This window comes from Conger conger, chromosome 5, assembly GCF_963514075.1.
Source record: "Conger conger chromosome 5, fConCon1.1, whole genome shotgun sequence".
Lineage (NCBI taxonomy): Eukaryota > Metazoa > Chordata > Actinopteri > Anguilliformes > Congridae > Conger > Conger conger.
The window spans coordinates 10190616-10210362 of record NC_083764.1 but is presented as its reverse complement, the minus strand read 5'-3'; the positions used below and the strand labels follow the sequence as shown (position 1 = coordinate 10210362).

At 50.1% G+C, this 19747-nt stretch overlaps 1 protein-coding gene across 2 annotated transcripts in view; it reads left to right on the top strand.

Moving 5' to 3' along the window:
* msraa (methionine sulfoxide reductase Aa) overlaps positions 1-19747 on the top strand; it is a 72086-nt gene extending 52339 nt beyond the window's left edge. For both annotated transcript variants that reach the window (XM_061241900.1, XM_061241901.1), the window contains exons 5-6: positions 1076-1182; positions 19228-19747. In XM_061241900.1, coding sequence (XP_061097884.1) covers positions 1076-1182; positions 19228-19395 — 275 coding nt within the window. In that variant the 3' untranslated portion in view covers positions 19396-19747. The remainder of the gene's footprint in view (positions 1-1075; positions 1183-19227) is intronic.

The following is a 19747-nucleotide window of genomic DNA, read 5'->3' as shown; positions in this document are numbered from 1 at the left end:
AATGCAACCCAACGACACTGATGCTAATTCAACCCAATGCTACGTAAAGACACGGACCACCAGGGTCCTTAATGAATCGGAGCTTGTGGGAACACAGACAAGGCAGCACAGCTACTGAGCACACTAGGCACCTAGTGGAACACAGGCTAGTATATATGTTTTTTATATTCTACATTATGATTCACATGTCCAGTATAGCTACTCACTCTACTGCCCTAAATGCATTTTCCAAGTTGCAGAGATTCTACAAATGTTTCCTAGAAAGGTGTAGTGCTCCACAAATCAAGACTTACTGTGCAGTGAGAATCCGTATTAAGAAGTTTTGTTAATGAAACGGTAATGATGCATTTGTCTGGCGGGCAATATCTATATTTAACACAGTCCGTGCTTTTCAAACTGTGCCAAGGACACATAATCCCCCAAAATGAAGCAATATTTAGATTAGGTAAACTAGACGGAGGCTTCAAAGGAGGGTAACCCTGACCCGGGTTGCTGAATCTTTTTCTGTATTCCGGAGAATGTTGTCGTCTTGTCTCCTTCACAGGATTTGTGAGGTAGGTTGCCTTGTCAACTGACAGCCCTAGCTAGTAATTACCTGTGTACATATCAGCTCCAAATCAGCGCAATTCACGTCTGCCGCTCCCCACGTTCACTAGGCAACAGAATAATTATCTTCAGGCAGCTTTTCTGCTGGATCAAGGGAATTGTGCTTTGATTAAAATTACATCGTCTTTTAGTTTCCAGGTACCCTTACCTGGGCTTGATTGCAAATTTGTTCATAGATTAGGCCTTTCGGAAAGAGATGATAAAACCGGGCTACTTTTGGAATAAATAAATAAATAAATAAATAAATAAAGTAAAGATTTAAACTTTTCTCCCTGCTCATGCCTAAAGATTACGGTCATAATCCCTCACAGGGGGTCACCTAGCTGACTGAAGAAAACAACCTGCATTTTTTGTATCCTGTATGTTGTTCTTTTTGTTTGTTTTTTTTGCATGAGCTCCATGGCGATACCAATCTCTGACACATGAAGTGCTTATCAGTGTCACAGTGTTCTTAACTTGTCTTTTCTAGGAATGCGACAGGGAAACGACCACGGCACCACCTATCGATCCGCCATCTACACGTACTCAGAAGAACAGATGAACAGTGCCCTCTCCTCTAAAGTGGAGTACCAGAAGGTAATGTTCCCATATACGTGTTCAAATCTCACACTGCAAAAAATGACTGTCTTAACCAAAGTCATCTTGGAATATTACTTTTTTTTATGAGTAGAAAATAGTTTCTTGTTTTAAGTTACCGTTTGCTTGACAAGTAAGATTACAAGTCTAAAAATAAGACCAAGGTACTTGTTAAGACGGGCAAAGCTTTAGGTGTTTGCAGTGCGTCGTCCCCTGTCCATGACTTTGTAGTCGCTGATGTACATTCTCCCCTTTGTGAATGAAAGTGGATGAAAATGCCGATGAAAAGCACACCGTCATTGACCCCTTGCGTGGCGGTACGGACGTTCCCTTTGCGAATTCGGCAGAAACGGTGTTTAGGCGACAAGCGTGCATGATGTGTCATCGCGAGCAGAGGACGGTTTTCCTCTTTTCCGCGATTACGCAGGAAGACCGGTGGCTGTCTTCTGAAGGGGCTGGAGTGGGGGGACAGGCCAGGACAGGTTTTCCAAGACAAAAGAAGAAGAATTGATTGATGTGAGATTTTGGAGCTTGGAAGCGAATTCAAAGTTGGGAGTACGCGCAGACAGAGAGGGCTGGCGTCTTGTTCCTCGCGACGGCAGTCGGGGGGGGGGGGGGTGTTCAAAGCCGATCGCGGTGCGAGGGAGAGAGCACATCAAACCCGCGCCATCTGCATTATACATCTGCATATCTTTAATTGAGAAGGACTGCAGGCGGAGTGCCGTTCCCCCCCCCGTGGATAGTAACGTGGCGCGCCGGTTTGCGCGGTGAGAAGCCACGCGAAGCGTACAAGCCTCACTCGCTGGCCAGACGCAGGGGGGTGGAAAAACAGAGACGGAAAGAGGAGCGGCACTTTGCAGAGAAGTGGGAAAAAAAAATGTTTTTATCGCTGTGTGGGTTTAAGCAGAGCTACCCTGTCTTCTGTCGTACATACACTGAGGTTTCCCTCCCTCCATCCCCCATCTGTCTCTCCCCTCTTTCTCCCTCTTACGACTCTCTCCTCCTGCTTCTCTCTCTCGCTCAATCTATTCCCTGTGATTTCTGTTTTTGTTTTGTTTTTGTTTTTTTTGCTGTGCTCTCCTTGGGTAAGCGTGATGTTTTTACATCGTCTTCTTACATCCCACACTCCTTCACAGCCGGCCAGGCCCAAAGAGGGTCTCTTCCCCTCAGAACGGTTTGTTTGAACACACACAGGACAGAGTGATGCTGAACCACAGCTGGGCCAGGAGGCGGTGGGGCTGATGGAATAAGCCGTGGACAGCGCGTGAGCGGAGCCTGTGTGTTTAGCGTAGGGTCTGAGGAGGGTCTCTGAGGCACATGCGTGTTTAGCGTAGGGTCTGAGGAGGGTCACTCAGTGGCAGACGCGTGTTTAGTGTAACTCATTTTTAGACACAAACACGTGCACACTTGCATACATAAAGCGCGCGCACACACACGTACAGGCACACTCACACACACAAACACATACACGCACACACAAACCTAAGCATGCAGGTTCGCGTTGAGGAAAGCTTGTATGCATGGAAGCAAACACGGGGATGTGCTACGCTAGGCCTTCCTCATCAGCCTCTCCAGCCTGCTGTCTGTAAGGCACGCAGACCTGAGGGACAGTAACATAAGCACGCAGGCAGACGCACTTCCTCCACGCAGTACCCATGCCCTTGGTGTGCAGAAGAAGGAGAGGAGGGCACAGAAGAATGGGAACGGGGGGTGGGGTGGGGGGGGGGGGGGTGGCGGCGTTCCGGGCTCCGGGGAGGGAATAGGGGACCACACTCCGCGGAACGGGAGACGGGGAAAAGCATCTGGGCTCGATTTGTTCCTTCACGGAGCGCTGACTCCAGCTGACGTTGGCGCCCTCCGAGATGGCGCGCGGGAGGTCCCGGAGGCCGCTGTAATAACGGGGACGCGGGAGAGGAGCGTACCTGGGCCCCCCCGTCCCCCCCGTCCCCCCACCCCATCCCCGGTCCCCGTCATGGGTCCACTTTCTTTGTTAAACGTCCCGCTCTGTCGTACAACCCATTACACCCCCATGCCTTGGGAAATGTTTCGGATTTCGGTTCTTTGCTTGAGCACCGATATACCATCTACTAAAATCTCTACAACCTTGCAAAATGGTGGCAGTATCAGCAGGACAACCCAGCAATACTTTTTTAATTGTTTTTTTTTACGAATAATGTTATTTACAGATAATTTACCATGGAAGAAAAGCATGAACATAAGAAAGAAATGAAATGAAAGATTTATTAATTTTTTTAATGACTGGGTTTGTTCTAAACGATGAACCGTGTGGCTAATTGTGAGTACCGTCACTGACGATGTGCACGGCACCTCACCCAAGCGCTGAAACGCTACCTCGCTGTCAGCCTCTCCAAAAATTGAAGTTACCAAAACAGAGGTGCTATTTTTCCATGGAGGGAAGTTCTGTAGCCTCGATCAACCTCGACCATTTTGAAGGTTTTTCTAAGCCAGTGTTCTAGAACCTACCAGCAGTGATTGTTACATCAGCATCAGAACGCTCAGTTAAGGACATCCTAGTCACATATTTGTGACCTCACATCTGGGTTTTGGGTTAAATCACGGGGAGAGGGCTGAAGAAGCGGGGGTCTGCGGCGCATAGTGTTTGTGTGTGGCTCACGTTCTCCCAGCGCACAGACCGAGCCCCTTCCTGGTACACAGTGTACACGCGCGCTACCGCTGTGCCACCGACACAGTTCATCCGGCACACACACCCGGCCATTTAAAAAAAAAAAAAAAAAAAAAAAACATTCTCTTAGAGGATGGATGCTGGCTTTCGCGGCGGAGCGAGATCTGATTCTGCCCCGGCTTTATCTCTCCCCGTCGCCGTGACAATTACATCACCTGCCCGCGGGACGCGGTGCGTTTCACGCCGGGCTTCCCAGATAAAACGGCCGGCGCGATTCGCCGGCGGAAAACGAGACCCTGTCAGATTGACCGGGCCGATGAGGGCCGCGCGTCGGGGGCTAAACCGGGAGCCGCGCCGGTTTTTTGAACGTCGCGTTTCCTCCGCGTCCGCCGCTCCTTTACACAAAGCGCAGCGACGGCTGAAGATGCTGAGCGCCTGACTGTATGTGGAGCGCCTGACTGTACCGTGCTCACTGGCGCCCTCTGCTGGCAGAACCAGCCCTTTGTCCTCTCTACCTCCTCCATTGTCTGTCTGCTCTCTCTCTCTCCCCCTCCCCTCCCCTCCCCTCCCCCCCCCCCCACCAAGCCCCCCCGGAGACATCTGCTCTGCACCAGAACGGAGCAGCAGGCCCTGTCGCCATGGCAACAGGGGTAAGGCCCCGGCCTCCTCCGATTGGACCGCCGGCCCCAAATTAAAAGGCCTGCCCGGGGTTGGAGGTCGTCCGTCGCGCGCCGCCTCGTCGGCGTTTTAATCAGCTGTTGACCCCGCAGCCGTAATGAAATGGATGTCAGAAGGCAAGGGTTAATAAAGACGGCATCGACGGGCAGCTGTGTCCATTATGAGAGAGCGGGGGCGATGGCGGGGGGGTGGGAAATTAGGAAGGGGGGGGGGAGGGGGTGGGTACAGGGGCGGGGTTAGAGAGGGGGAGCGGGGGAGATGTCAGAGGGGGCAGGGAGGGTCGGCGGGGATGTTGGGGAGGCCAATAGAAACGCAAAGGTCAATGTCACGGGGGCTTTTGTTCCTGGGTGTCTGCTCGATGGCGGTGTGCGGGGGTGGGGGTTGGTGGGGGGGGACTTTGTTTTGGGTGTTACCGTTGTTAATATTTATCGCGGGACGGGGCGGGGGGGACAGGGGGTGGGGGGGGTGCCGCATCATGCCGCGCGGCAGGAGGTCTGAGTTGCGTGCCGGGGAGGACGGGGGAGGGGAGGGGAAGGGAGGAGAGGAGGAGCGAGCGAGGGACGGGGGAGGGGTGACTGCGCAGGAGCACTGCTCTCACTGCAGGGTCTGCACTGCAGAGCTGCCTCTGCCAGGCCTCTCTTCCTCCTCCTCCTCTTCCTCTTCCTCCAGCTCCGACCACTCCCCGGTGCGTCTGCGCCCGCACCCAAACCCGGCTCCCGTCCCAGCCTTGCCACCGAGGGCATTCAGGAATGTTCCAGAACCAACTCAGTGTCACCAGTATCAAAAAAAAAACAAAAAAAAACTGTCCTTTTTTTAGCCCTTACTGTACAGTTTTGTTTTGTTTTTTTACACTGATGCTGCAAAAGACAAGGGAGGGGGAATTCGGGCATGTTGCAAAAGAAGAAGAAGAAGAAATAAAGTATCGCAGCGACTCGACGTGTCGTTATTTTCCCCGATGTTCAGGCCTCCCCTACGCCGTCAGCCGACGGTCTCAGACCCAGCCCACTTTACCTGCTGCGCTTCCCGCACCCGATGACATCACCGCACTGCAGAGAGGCAAGCCTGCGCTCCACTTTCAGGCCGGCTGAGGTCATCGTATGCGATGGCGGATGGAGAGGAGGAGGGTGGCGGCAGCGGTGGTTGGCGGTATTCGTCGGGCCGGTTTGTTGACCTACGAGGCCCAGCGGTTTAAGAGCAGCAGAGCTTTCCACTGCACGGAACGTCACGGGCTTACTTAAGCGGGCCTTTGTCTGCATCGATTCCCGCGGCGTGGTCGATAACCCGGCCGGCCCCGGTAGTTGTCATACATTTATGAAGGCTGTTAATTGCCCTCACTTTCAGGAATGTCAGCTATGGGGAATCCACATTAGCGCGCACAGGGACGCTAGCCGGCACCTCAAAGACAGGGAGCCCAAGGAGAAATTGAACGGTGTGTTTACTCACGTATGGATTGTTTTTTTTTCCCGGACTGAGAGTTTGTGGTTGCGGTAGTTTTTCCTTTTTGCGCATTCGTGTTTTCTGCTTTGCCGATTATACGTTGTTGAGCTGCTGGCTTTACTATAGCTACAGGGCTGTTCAGGGGTTTATGGTCGAAAGCAAGAAAATACGCTTTGAGCAACTCAAGGGCAGTTTCTGTAGACATCCTGCTCTAATGGGTTCGCACCCCATCTTGTTATTTAACCTTTACTGCGCAAAAAAAAAAAAAAAAAGTTTAGTGTTGTCACTGAACAACTCTCCTGCACAATTCCAAACTGAACCGAAGGGAGCCACTGCGACCTGGGAACCACAAGGGGGCGCTGCGCTCCGTTCACCGGTCCGACGAAAAGAAGCGGGTTTCTGCCTTTTTTCCCCCTCTCTTGAGGAATAGTATTTGTGTGCGCCACGTTCCAATCTATTAGCGTCTCAATTAAGAGGCCGCAAAAGACAGGTTTATACCTCAGAGGGTTCCCACGTGCGCTGCTCCCGTTCCCCCTGGAAGCCTAGAGCCAAATTCGGGAGTCGGTGGAGATTGACTGCACTCTAGCAATTAGGCTGGCTGTCAGAGTCTGGGACAAATCAGATTGTCTTTAATTAGATACTTTTCACCCGCTGCATTTCTCATTAGCGGAGCGCGGGTTCCCAGGTCCACTTACAGGATCACGTTCGCGATAGACGCTACGTAGCTTAGCGATGGATGCTACACGGCGTACGAGGGAAAATAGCCAAAGTGGTTGAAGATTTATTTTCTCCCCCCCCCCGTTACGCGAATACGCGTCGCTGTTTTCATGCCCCGTTACATTACACGATTGGTTACTGTTTTTTGTTTTGTTATTTATTTTTGTGTTGCCGTCTCGTGGGTAAATACGCCCGGGTTCAGCTGTGAACACCCAGCGACGGTGGTGGGGTAGCCGTTTCTCAGAGTCCACGTCTTCCAGGGGGGGACCCACGGGGCAAAATGGCGGGATGTGCCGTGGCCCCGCACCGCTGATTAGACACCCGGATCTCGATCCTGATCCCCGGAACAGCAGCGGAATTATCCTCCCCGCCTGAAAGAGCAGCAAGAGCGCTGAAGGGCCTGGAGTGGCAGGATGGCGGGCGTTCAGCCGTGCCCGAGACCCCCCGTGGAGGGCACGCTGTCCCTGTTCCACCTGGGAGGTTGACGGGGTGGAGGGAGCCCCCCGTCTCTCATCCAAAGGCGGAAGTAGGGTTTGGTTACCAAAACGCACTGCCACCGTGGCTACCGGTTCCCATACGACACGTACCTACCAGACTGAATCATAATGTAGATTTCAGCGCCTCATTTCCTTGACTAATGTTATACTGGCTCTGTCGACTCAGTCCCTGATAGCGGATACCGAAGCTAATGTAAAATTGAAAAAAGGCGAAACAGTTATGAAGTTCTGAAATTTAAACAATGAAATAAAGGTTTAAAGAAGGTATTGGTTCAGGCACCCTTTAGGCACTGGTACCATTTCAAAAGTACAATTATTTTAGCATCGGCATCGGCGAAATTCAACGAGACCCATCCCTACACAGACGTGTGGCTGAGACAAGGCGGGACGGGGGCGGTTCACAGGGCTCAGGGCTCAGCTCGGGACAGGGCTCAGCTCAGGCCATGGAGTGGGGGTGGGGTGAAGACCACTCTCTCTCTCTCCCCTCCCAGAGTGGCAACACGCCTCCAGCTGTGACAGACGCTCACCTGAGTGTCCGTCGTCCAGAGTGGGGCCCGTGGAGGAGTGGGGCCGGTGGAGGAGGAGTGGGGCTGGTGGTGGAGGAGTGGGGCCCGTGGTGGAGGAGGAGTGGGGCCCGTGGAGGAGGAGGAGTGGAGCCGATGGAGGAGGAGTGGGGCCGGTTTTGATTTGTGACGGCTCAGGACTCGGAGCGTGTCCTGAGGCCACGGCTGGGCTAATTACCCCTCCCCTCCCAGTCCTCTCCCTGACTGCTCTCCTTATTTCCTGACCAGCTTGCCGCGGCCTGCCCCCACCTCCCCCCCCCCACCCCCCGGCCCCTCCTCCTCCACCCCCCCCCCCCATCTGTGGCCGTTTCTAAATGGAGCCTGCTCCATGCTGCTCCCCGACAGCCTAATGTACCCACCCCACCAGTTGGTTTAACAAACATGGAGCTGCCAGCCATCTGCCAGCCAAATCTGTCTTTGGATTGCTTTAGTAACAAACTCAACTTTTCTCCTTTCCCCCCTTCTCTCTCCTCTCCTCTCCTCCCCTCCCTGTCGCTCGCTCTCGCTCTCTCCGTCACCCCGGCTTCCTGTGTATTGGAATTCGCCCGGATTGGGTGCGAACGCCAGGCGAACGTGCCTCCCCTCGAGGGGGGTACCACCCACCCCCCCGGCGTCACGGGGATCGCACTCCACTGCGTGGTCGCCTGGAATTCCGCAGTGAAAATTTCGCGGACGAACCCAACGCTGTCGTCGCAGCAGGGCTGCCGAGTCTTACAGCGTACGTTAAAAAGTGGATCGCAAAATGCTATAAATTTATTACACGTCACTTCATATCTATCTTTGTCAAGATGTGGAAAAAAGACATTTCAAAATGGTCTTCAAGACCAGTGAATGACACTTTTCAAACTTCTCTGTCCACTAACTCAGCCCAGAAATGGCAGCTCATGGTACTAAATGGGACTCCTCTGGGTTCTCTCAACTCTCAAATCTCGCCATTTTGTCTGGTCAGCAGGGTTTGGGTGTCGACTGTGTGCCTGTCTCCTGTCTCCTGCCTTCTGCTTCAACTCCCTCCATTTCCATGGTATACAAGTTCTTTATCCGACTGATTCTTCCTGATCTCCTTCAGAAGGTGAATTTACCTTTTCTGTGTGTAACCAGCGATGGCCGTTCTACAAGCAGGAACAGCCGGCTATTCACAGTTTCCATTTTATTTGGGCTCGGTTGAAGGTCATTATAGTTGACTTGAAATGCTTCGTTAATTCCTTTTTGGAAAAGTTTCATTGGTTTGTTGACATTTTTTGTTTTGTATAATCTTCTACACACACTTTGGCTTTCCTTCAGTTTTCCCCCCATGGACTGAGTTGTGAAAGGCAGATACTGCAGTGCTCATTACAGTGCTAATTTCCCCCCAAACAATCTGTCGACCTGTGTTGAGGCTACAAGGCTGATCTACGTCAAACCACGATGCAACCACTTTTCTACCTATAATATAAGTGTTCTGTACTCAACGAACTATCGACGTCACAAATACTTTCATTTCTGCCCCACTAATCAACGTAATATTGACATCCATGCCCGACGTCGATTCCAGGTCGAACCAACATCAAGATGTTTGGTGGTTTGAGCCAGTATTGAACACCAATAAGTGAAAGGTTAAGAAAAGATGGATGTATGGATGACAGGTACCAGCCTTTAGGATGGCTGAGTGGGACACAAAATGGCGGAGTGTTTTACATCTGTAGCCACGGACACGGCCGTGTGGAAGTTACTGTATTGTTGTGCAGTTTTTAGTTTGGCTCTTTGCAGCACCCACTCCCTGTCATTAAGCACGTTTATTCCTTCACACTTTGCTGCTCCATCATCACCAGACCTTCCTATTTTCATTTTCTTTTTGATGGTCCCCACAGGAGAGCTGAACAAATGGTATGTAACAGATTTTTGGCCAGCGTGTCCATATTTCCCTAAACATCATTATGGACAGAGGCATTTCTGTGCCAGACGCAGAGTGATGCTACCTTTCTCTCCAGCAATGCTGTCCCTCAGTCCAGCACACACACAGCGATGGGCTTGCTCGCACACACAGACACAGACACACACACACACACACACACACACACACAGCGTCAGGCTCGCTCGCTCGCGCACACACACACACACACACACACACACACAGCAACAGACTTGCACGCACGCGCACACACACAGCGACATGCTCGCTCGCGCACACACACACACACACACACACACACACACACGCACACTGACACACACACTCACACAGAAACATGCACACACATACTGTACACTCACCCATCCTGATACACACACACACACACACACACACACACATTCACACACACAGCGGCAGGCTCACACACACACACACACACACACACACACACACACTCACAGAAACATGCACACACATACTGTACACTCACCCATCCTGACACACACACACACACACTCACACACACACACACACACACACACGCACACGCACCCACACACACACACACTCACACACACACACACTTACACACACACACACACACACACACACACACTGCATGTCTCATCCTTTCTCTCTCTCAGGGTCACAGACTCCCAGGCCCAGGGGAGCTGCACCTCCTCAGCATTTACACATTCAATTACCGTGACAACAGCGACACTTCTCTCGCGCCGCTTTCCCACTGTTTCACATTGTCAGTACCATCGTGGGGCGCGTGCGGGGTCTCGACAGTTCGACTTAGCTCAACCGAAGATGCAAAGATATGTACATGATATTATGGCTGGCTTCATGGACAAAAGATTAAGCTTAGAATCCCCATTCAAAAAATAATTTAGTCTTTTTTTCTTTTTTTTTGTGAACCTGGCCCATACATTCTTATTTTTCATTTATTTGAAATGCACCGTGGGCTTACTTACCGCTTACTATGAGAAATAAGTGAACCAGAATCTGCAGAATCTTACATTTTTTTCCCCCCACTGTGCGTCCACCGATTGCCCGTGTCGTCCGTTGCCAGCCTCTTATTCTGCGCTCCTCAGCACGCCCTGCTCAGCTGAACAGCGTCCGCTCTCCGGCCTGCGGTAATGAACCCGCATTTTCCCCGTCCGCCATTACGTCATTGTTAGCCGTCCGCTAAAAGAGATTTGATACAAAGGTCATTACGAGAAACATTACCGATAAGACCCGTTTCTGCAGCTCAGCGGATGTTGATGGAGGCATTTCATTCAAGTGCATCTGCAAGATAATGACGGGTAATTCGGCTGCCTTTGTACCACAAAAGAGCTTCTGATCCCTGGCTGCATTCAAGAAAATAAACCCATTCAGTCACTATTCCAGCCAGCACCCAATTCAAACTTTTTATGAGGCCGTTCTGTAAACATATTTTGTTTGGTTGCAGAATATTGATAAAGGACGGTCTCCCGGGTGAATATATAATGTTTTTGTTCATAGGGAGAATGGGGGTTTGCGCGGTGATTGTGGCAACACGACGGAGCAGCCTGCCCCTCTCACACCCTCTCCCCATGGCCGCATTCAGTCCCCTCCGTGGCCTCCGAGTGCTGATGGTCCCATTACCGCCTCCCCGCTCCCCGCTTTGTGCCCGCGTTATTCTAGCGTGTTCCGTGGGCGCTGCTCCCGCCCCGATCACGCTTCCCTAATAACCCCAACCCCCCCGATAACCGTACGCCGTCTCTGCGCCGCCCGGTCAAAGCCGCGCCGCTAACACACCGGCGTACGTCTTCTGGCGCAGTCGGTTAACGCCGCCTATGCTCTGAAGCTTTCGTGCTATTGTCGTCGATAAACATTTCTGTTTCCGTCCCCACCCCCCTGCCCCGTGGGCGGGAAGGTTTCCCCCCTGCACGGTTAGCGGTTTGCTGAATAAGCACATCGCAACGTAAATGAGGGGCTCGTCGGCGCTTCGCCGTGCCTGAATATATCCCGGAAATGGAATGTCTTTTTTCCTTTTCTTTTTTCCTTCTTCTTCTTCTGTCGTCTTTCCGTTCGCCTCCTTCCTCCGGTAGCCTACAAAAGGGTTGCCGTGGCGTTGTGCGTCGCCGAGCCAGCCCCCCCACCCCCACCCCACCCCCCCCTTCTCCCTCTCGGCCGGCTCTGTCTGCGCCGCCGCGAGCCTGAAATGGCCGCCGCAGAAAAGTCATTTCAGGCTGCTTATCGCTGCCGCTCACGTTTCTTCACTTAACCGGGGCACGCAGGTATTTGCATTCCAAATGAGGCCTCCGTCTGACATGCAAATTAATCTGAATTATGCATTTCGCTGTGGTGCGGGAGGTAACGCCGCGCAGGGGCCGGAGCGTTGTGGTTCAGGCCCCGCCGTTGCACGACTGTTTTCGGCGATACAAACCCAGAGAGAGAGAGGGCATTGGCCGGGATTAAAAAAAAAAAACATTTTTTAAAGTCCTTTAGGTATGTGGTGTGGTGATCGACCAACCAAAATGCCACACTACAGTTTACAATTCCACTCGGTGTGTGTATGCGTGTTACATTAATTGTGGTCCCTGTTTCTGCCTTTTTTCTATCCAGTCTCATTGAAGCATTTGATATGGTACGATAGTCGGCTGTTTTTTTTTTATTAATTTCAAAGGTACAAATATGAATTTTCTTTTTGTACAATTTTATCTCAAGCATTATGTACTATATTGACATAGAAATATGAATCTGATCTGTGCATTGCAGATAATTTCATTTGTGCGTGATTCTTTTGTGCGAGCTTCCCTAATTCCACGCACACAAAGGCGGGGCGGAGTCACAACTCTGGACCCCCAGTTGGGGTGACCCCTGGAGGTCACGGACGTTAAGTCCCTTGAGGGGAGCGCGTGGGTCCTGTCCCCAAACCCAACCCCCCCCCATCGGGGTCGTGACCATGACCTGCCGGATCAGGCAGCGGGTAACGAACGATTCATCAAAAGAAGGAATCGCACACCAAATGAAGGGTGAATGATTGATGGGTCGGAAAGTAGGTTAGGCCTTGGATATTAACAGCGTCTCTGTCAGCTGATAAGATATATTGGAAAGCATAGGAATAATTAGGCTTATGAAAAAAAAAAGCCCAAAAGAAGCGCCCACTGACATTTTTCAAATGTTGAATTTCTCACGTAATTTTTGAGTGCTTTCCAAATTTGACTCTATGAATTCCCACGTTTCTCCTGAGTAAAATCTGTAACCGATCGCGATCGTGTTCGCTAGGGTTGATCTCTCTCGCCTCTTAACAGTCCTGAATTATACCTTCTCCGGAACGCGTTGGCTGATGGGTTTTATTCGCGGGTTTAAATGGTGACGCTCCATTGTCAGAGCAAACAAAGGAGAGAGGGGAGCACGGAGGAGGACAAAGACCGACGGGGACGGAGGTGAAAGTTAAGATGAAATGTACAGAAAGAACGGCGGCAATTACACCCGGGGCTGTTCTGAGCATCGGATCAGAACAGCCCGTTCACTCTCGCTGGGAGAACCCGACGGTACTGCTCCAGCAGCTAAACGGCTCCGAACCCGTTCGGCTCTGTTGATGCACTCACATCAGATATCTGCACAAGGGGTGAAGTTAAACAGAGTCATTGCCTTTCCCCAGTGTTAAGCCGTTAGCTTTTTTTTGGCGGGGGGGGGAACCGAGTGTCACTAACTGAGACTGCAGTCAGTCAGCCAGTGACAGTCAGCCATCTGCATCCTGTGACATGTTTATGACAGGTGTTATTATTAGATTATCTGTCAGCCCATACATACATGTTTGGCACCATACGTGCTATCAATACAAAGGATGTATGCATGATATGCATACACAAGCACACGCACAGGCAGTTGGTGTCACATAAAGTCTACCAATCAACCAAATACTTCTTCCACCTGAATGTTCCTGAGCCAAAAAGGGAGTTTTTATATAGACCAGAGCAGGTATTGTTTTCCAGGTGTCGTGTAGGTGTAACAGTCAGACTGTCTGCAAGTGTGTTATCTCCAAGGTATTGTGTTCCAGGCAGACCTGCATTCAAGTTGTATTTCTTTTGGATTCAAATACATTTCTGAATTTGACTAAGCTTGCCTGGTAGTGAAAAGTGAAATGATCCCAAAAGTATAAACCCCACCCATCCTCCTCGGAAGAGGCTCAAATGCACCAGGCAAAATCAATGGAGTATAGAAAAGTACTTGAATACTACATACTATAGTACATAGTATTTAAACATGGGTCTCATTCCAGGTGTAGTATAGGTGTAATGGACAGTCAGTGTGTTGTCTCCCAGTTATCATGTTCCAGGTGTAGTGTAGGTGTAATGGTCACGGTCAGTGTGTTATCTCCCAGGTATCATGTTCCAGGTGTAGTGTAGGTGTAATGGAGGAATCCCTTTCCCAGGCTGCCTTTCAGCACCCACATGATCCCATCCACAAGATCTCTAACAGCACCATGACAACCGGCAACACTGCTTGTCCTCAACCTCCACTCTCTGTAACAATACAATACGTACCTAATGGAATAATGCAGGATTAATCCTACAAATGAAGACTGTTTAACTGCTAAAATACCGTTTCTTCAACCAGGAACAAAACTCCCCCGCCCTCATTTTGATTAGCCTGAAAAGGCTACCAATCACAACGATCTTGATTTAACCTTGAAGCTGTCAAAACCCTCCGAAAACCAGGCCCTGGGTTTTTGAATATTTCCCATTTACACAAAAGCCCCTTCTTTCACGTACTTGGCCGGTTAATTTCTCCGTCGCCAGCAGACTGGGAGAACATGCCACCTGCCTGAGAATTATGGGTGTTACTGCTCCACATTTCAGCACCCCCACCTCCACCGCCCCCCCTCCTCCCCTCCCCCTCCCCCCCTCCATTTCTATCTGAACAATAAGCGCGAGAGCTACCCACTGCTGCAGCTCGCGGTCTCCTTGGTGACTGCATTCTGCAGTCGCGGTTTGGAGCCGCGGAGACGAGCCGGTTCTTAGCGCCGCGTTTCGACGGGTAGCGGGCGGCGAGAGAATGGCGGCCCGGCTCCAGACGTATCCGTGGGCGCCAGCTCGGACGCGCGCCAGCAGGGGGAGGTTGGCATTTCCCCCGGCAGAAGGTTCCCTCGCTCCTGTTTCGCTACCTGCCGCGCTCCCGTGCTGGGCGACATTCAGCCGCTAGAAAGCCTTGGTTACGCTCGGGGGCGCGTAGCGACGGTTTCAGAGGGAGAGTGAGATCCGGGGGGTGGGGGTACAGTCAGATCCCCCCCACCCACCCCCCCCAAACACACCACCCCCCGCCCCCCCAACCAAGACCGCTGTAGCCTCCCCATCCGTCACCACTGGCTCAAAGTGCATCGCATAAGCGAAGGGTGCACATTGCACTTCGCGTACAGTAAATAACATCTTTGCCAGATGCTTTTGCATTTCACTGGTCAGTGTGGTACTTCATCTGATTTTCCTGTCCTGAGATGACTGAACTTACCCGGTGCACCGTGAAACACGCACTATCTTCTGTAAGCCATTTGCTAGGCTGTATTTTTAGTGCGCTGATGAAGGTAACTGCAGCTGCGTCATCCTGTATTTGAACCCATAGGCCGCTGGTCTAATCTTCTGCTGCTCCACTGCAGCATACAAAATGGTGAGAAACCAGTGATTAGTAACGAGGTGAACTTCCCCATTTTGTGGTTCAAATTGATCTTATTCCACACACTATGTCATCTGGAGATCATTTTGTATGCCTATTTGGTCAAATTCCTCTCATAAAACTCTGTGGTCAAATTCCTCTCATAAAACGACTTCCAGGCAGAGACATCACACTGGCAGTGACATCATGCTAGTGTTGACCAAACCTGGGTCAAATACGTAATTGTTTTTGATTCAACTACTTTTCAGTGCTCAACTGATCTTGCCTGGTGCAACTGAGCCAACTGAGCCGACCAGAATGTGGGGGTCTGCACTTCGTGAGACTATTTCATTGCTTCCAGTACGCCAGACATGCTCAATCTAGCGTAGAAAAGTATTTGAATCCAAAACAATGACATATCTGAACCAGGTCTGGTCTGGTGGTGACATCATGCTAGCAGTGACATCATGACGACAGTGACATCACACTGGCGGTGACATTCCAATTCGGCATGGCGACCGTAGCGCTCGGCGTCAGAACGGCCCCGCCCTCCGCGTATTCGCCCGTCGCCCCGCCCGGCCGAGGCCCTTTTTCCGCAGTAGCGGACGGGACGGGTCGGGCGAACAGCGGGAATGCGCCTCCGAAAGAAAGTTTGGCCTTGGGGGTACGATTGATTTGCCGCTACCGCGCTCCCGTCTCCGGCAGCTGCTCCTAACAGGTGTGCGCGAGCTTCACGGCAGATGGTCAGCAAAATGAGGTAGTTGGCAGGTTCCCTCTCGGAGCAGGTCCCTTTCACACATCTCCCGGCGCAAGCGAGCCCAGTTCTGGAAGACGAGAGATTCGGCAGGGGAGGGGCGGGGGGGGGGGGGGGGGGGGGAGTGTATGTGGAGAGAGAATGTGTTTCTTCTCCGTGGCGAGGTCCACATTGGCAGGCGTCTCCAGAACAATTGCTCCTTCTCCTGTCACTCCTCAGTCCATCCGGGGGGTGGGGGTTGGGGGTGTGAGGGGGGGGGGTTTCAGTCAGGGCGGTGAGGTTTGTCAGGGCTGTTTTGGTTGTCTGAATATGTCCGTTTCTCTCTGGGAAGGCGGAATGTGTTCATTTCCATCACGCAACTTCGGTCTGAATACAAAACGCCGCCCTATTAAAAACCAAACAGGCTGTGAATTAATGGCTCTGAGCGTACCCACTGATTTAGTCACCTTCGGTGTTACAGTTTGGAGGATTTCACTGCTGAGATACTTCACCGATCACATTATTCAGGTTGAAACTTTCATTTGACAGCCATATATATATTATGATATACATGAAAAACTTAATTCAAGCTGTTTCAGGAGCAAGCAATTTAATAATCTATCATTGCAGGGCCAGTGAACCACTTGAGTTAGTGAATCTCACTACCTGATAGAGAATATCTTACTGAATTTATTTGGATGGATCTACACATATGCATGAAGTGAGCTCCATAAAGTTTGGGACAGTGGCATTTTTTTTCCAATTCACATTTAGATTTGAAAAGTGAAAGAATTTGCTTGTGGTTAAAGGCTTTTATTAAAAGGTATTTCTATATTTTGGCTTCACCATGTACTTCACTCCCACAACATGTGGGACAAATTGCTTCAGAGGTGTTTTTAATTAGTCAGGTGTGTTAAATCGCTGCGGTCGTGCACGTATCCCTGAGCTTTCAGCACCTAGTCTTGATTCTAGTCTTTTGATTTCCTTTGGACTCTGTTACTGGCATTCGTCAACATGGGCACCAAAGTTGTGCCAATGAAAATCAAGGAAGCAACTATGAGGAAACACTCAGAGACAAAGTCAGAAACAAAGGCCAAAATCAACTGCTTGGAACATCATTAAGAAAAGAGAGCACTGATGAGCTCAGTAATCACACAGGGCCTGGTGGGCCAAGAAAGACCTCCGCAGTTGATGAGTGAAGAGTTATCACTATTTTGAAAAAAAACACACCTGTCCGACAGATCAGATCAGAAAGGCAGGAGGCAGGAGGCAGGCGTGCATGTGTCTGGGAGCTTACTTCACAAGCAGAACTACAGTGCAAGATGCAAACCACTAGTTAGCCGCAAAAACAAGATGGCCAGGTTACAGCTTACAAGAAAGAGCCTGGAAAAAGATGAGACCAGGATTCTGTTGTATCTGTCGTTTCTACATGGATGATACCTGAGAACTGTGCACTGTAGCCACATGTGAGTTGTTTGATTACAAATCTAAAATTGTACGGTGCAGAGCCAAATCAAGAAAAAACTCCCAAAAACGATTGAGCTCATTGGATATATTGTATAGGTCGATTCTAATAAATTCAGTAAGACTTTTTCTATCAGGTAGTGAGATTCACTTGCTCACTGCCGTCCCTGCAATGATGGATTATTAAATTGCTTGTTCCTGAAAAAATAAGCTAAATTAGTTTTTATTTTAATGTTTACGGAGACTAGCCTGTTAAAGACATACTGTAAGCGTTCTTTCAATTTACTCATGAAAACAGATTGCATTGCATGTTATGTCTTTGCGATCTAATTAAGGAAATGTAAAGAATCACCTTTGTTACTTAGAGAATAATAGGCAGGTAAGTCTGGGAGAAACACTGTATCTATCAAAGTCTTCCAAATCAAATTATATCCGTGACAGGCAATATAGTGTACCTCTCGTTCGCTGTAGATTTTTTTTTCCTCGAGACTACCTGCCCAGACCAATTTTATTTTCGAGGCACAGAGGAGGTCGATCTGAATTCAGTCTGTCACCCTCGATTCAGGCCTGTGTCCCAATACATAAAACATCAGAAAATCAAATGTCGACAGGTGCTGTGATGTGGATTCCGGCAGCTCAGGGGGGAGTCTTGCCTTGTTGCCCGACTGACTTCCGATGGACCATGGCCCCTCCGTGCCGAGGCTTCACTGTGGACCGGAATATTTTGGTCATGGTCGCACGGCTGCAAAAAAGCCAAAAACTTCACATAAAAAAAATAATAAAATAAAATAAAAAAATTACAAACAGAAACGGCCGAGTGGCAGTTGAGGTGGGCCTAGTGGAAATGGACCCGTTTCCAGTCTGGTTTTATTCACATTCATCCGCATTGCAGTAAAGTGGCCTTCTGCGGTGTTTATGGGCCATTCTGGGTCAATTCCCCTTTGCATCGCTACGGTACACAGTCCATTATGATCGTTTTTTTGGGAGGTGGGGGGGAGGATGAGCGTGCCGTAGAGGTTGCGGAGCACCGCTGGCGTTGGGTACGCTGGGCGGGTTGCCATGACGCCTGGAGGGGGGGGGAGACATTCCGCACATCTGGATCATGAAAGCAGACATCTGTCAGTCCCTCGTCAGCTGGGGCCCGCAACGATAATGGCCCCCGCTTTCGCTCTGCTCCATCGCCCTGCGAATGTGCGGCCCTTTCTCCTGCTCCTCCTGCCCTGGTGCGGGGGCTCTGCCTCCACTCCTCACACCTCCATCTGCATGAATCTGGGGGTGGCGTGGGGGTTAGGTGACCTCCAAAACAGCAGTTATGGCCGGTGAATGTGTTACTCCATCTCCATACGATATGCATTTCAACAGAGCCTCACTCGAAAAATGAGCCCCACTCGGGAAGTGAACTGGACTGTCAGGCCTTCTCTGTCATTCTCCAGCTCACTGAACATGGATGACAATGACCGTGTCATAAAGCACTCCCTTTACTCTCTTATTTCTGAACGTAGGATCGCTTTTATTTTTTTGTTATGCAGTGGTGTCTTGCGACTCAAAATATGTGAGTTGCGTTTGAAAACCATGCGTACATTTCCCTATATTTCGACTGCTTCCCCACCTGCGGTAGTGTAAAAAAAAAAAAAAAAAAACAAAACATGAAAATCACCTCAGGTTTCAGGGAGTTAAAAAACATCCGGTCCTGTCTAGACCTGCATTTCGTTCTTTAATCAAGAAGCAGATAACAATGCAAGCTTTTACGATAGCATAGCTCACGTGGGTGATAAAAAAATCTTTTGTTTTGATAGGCTCTGGCTGAGGAGGGGTTCGGGATGATCACCACCGAGATCCGCGAGGCCCCGGAGTTCTACTACGCCGAGGACTACCATCAGCAGTACCTCAGCAAAGAACCCAGGGGCTACTGTGGGCTCAGTGCCACCGGGGTCTCCTGTCCAATAGGACTGAAGAAATATTGACGGACAGGTTCGGAGTGGAATTCCCCTTAAATCAAATGCAACTGTAAATCAGGTCAGCCTTTTAGGTTAATATCAATAATTATCCTAATATCATTATTACACTGTACAGCACAGTATCAGATTCCTCTATATTTATTATTCATGTCAGCAAAATGCAATGAAAACATATTTAATTCGATTTTGACTCAAGTATTTTAGCTTCCTCTAATTTTCGCTATGCAAGTACTGCCATTACCTCGATTTTTGTTTTTAAAAATTAGCGTTTGTGTGTAATATATGCAGTACTCACACTAAGTAACACTACACTCCGACTGTATGCTAAAAGTATATATTAAATAAATTAACAAAATGA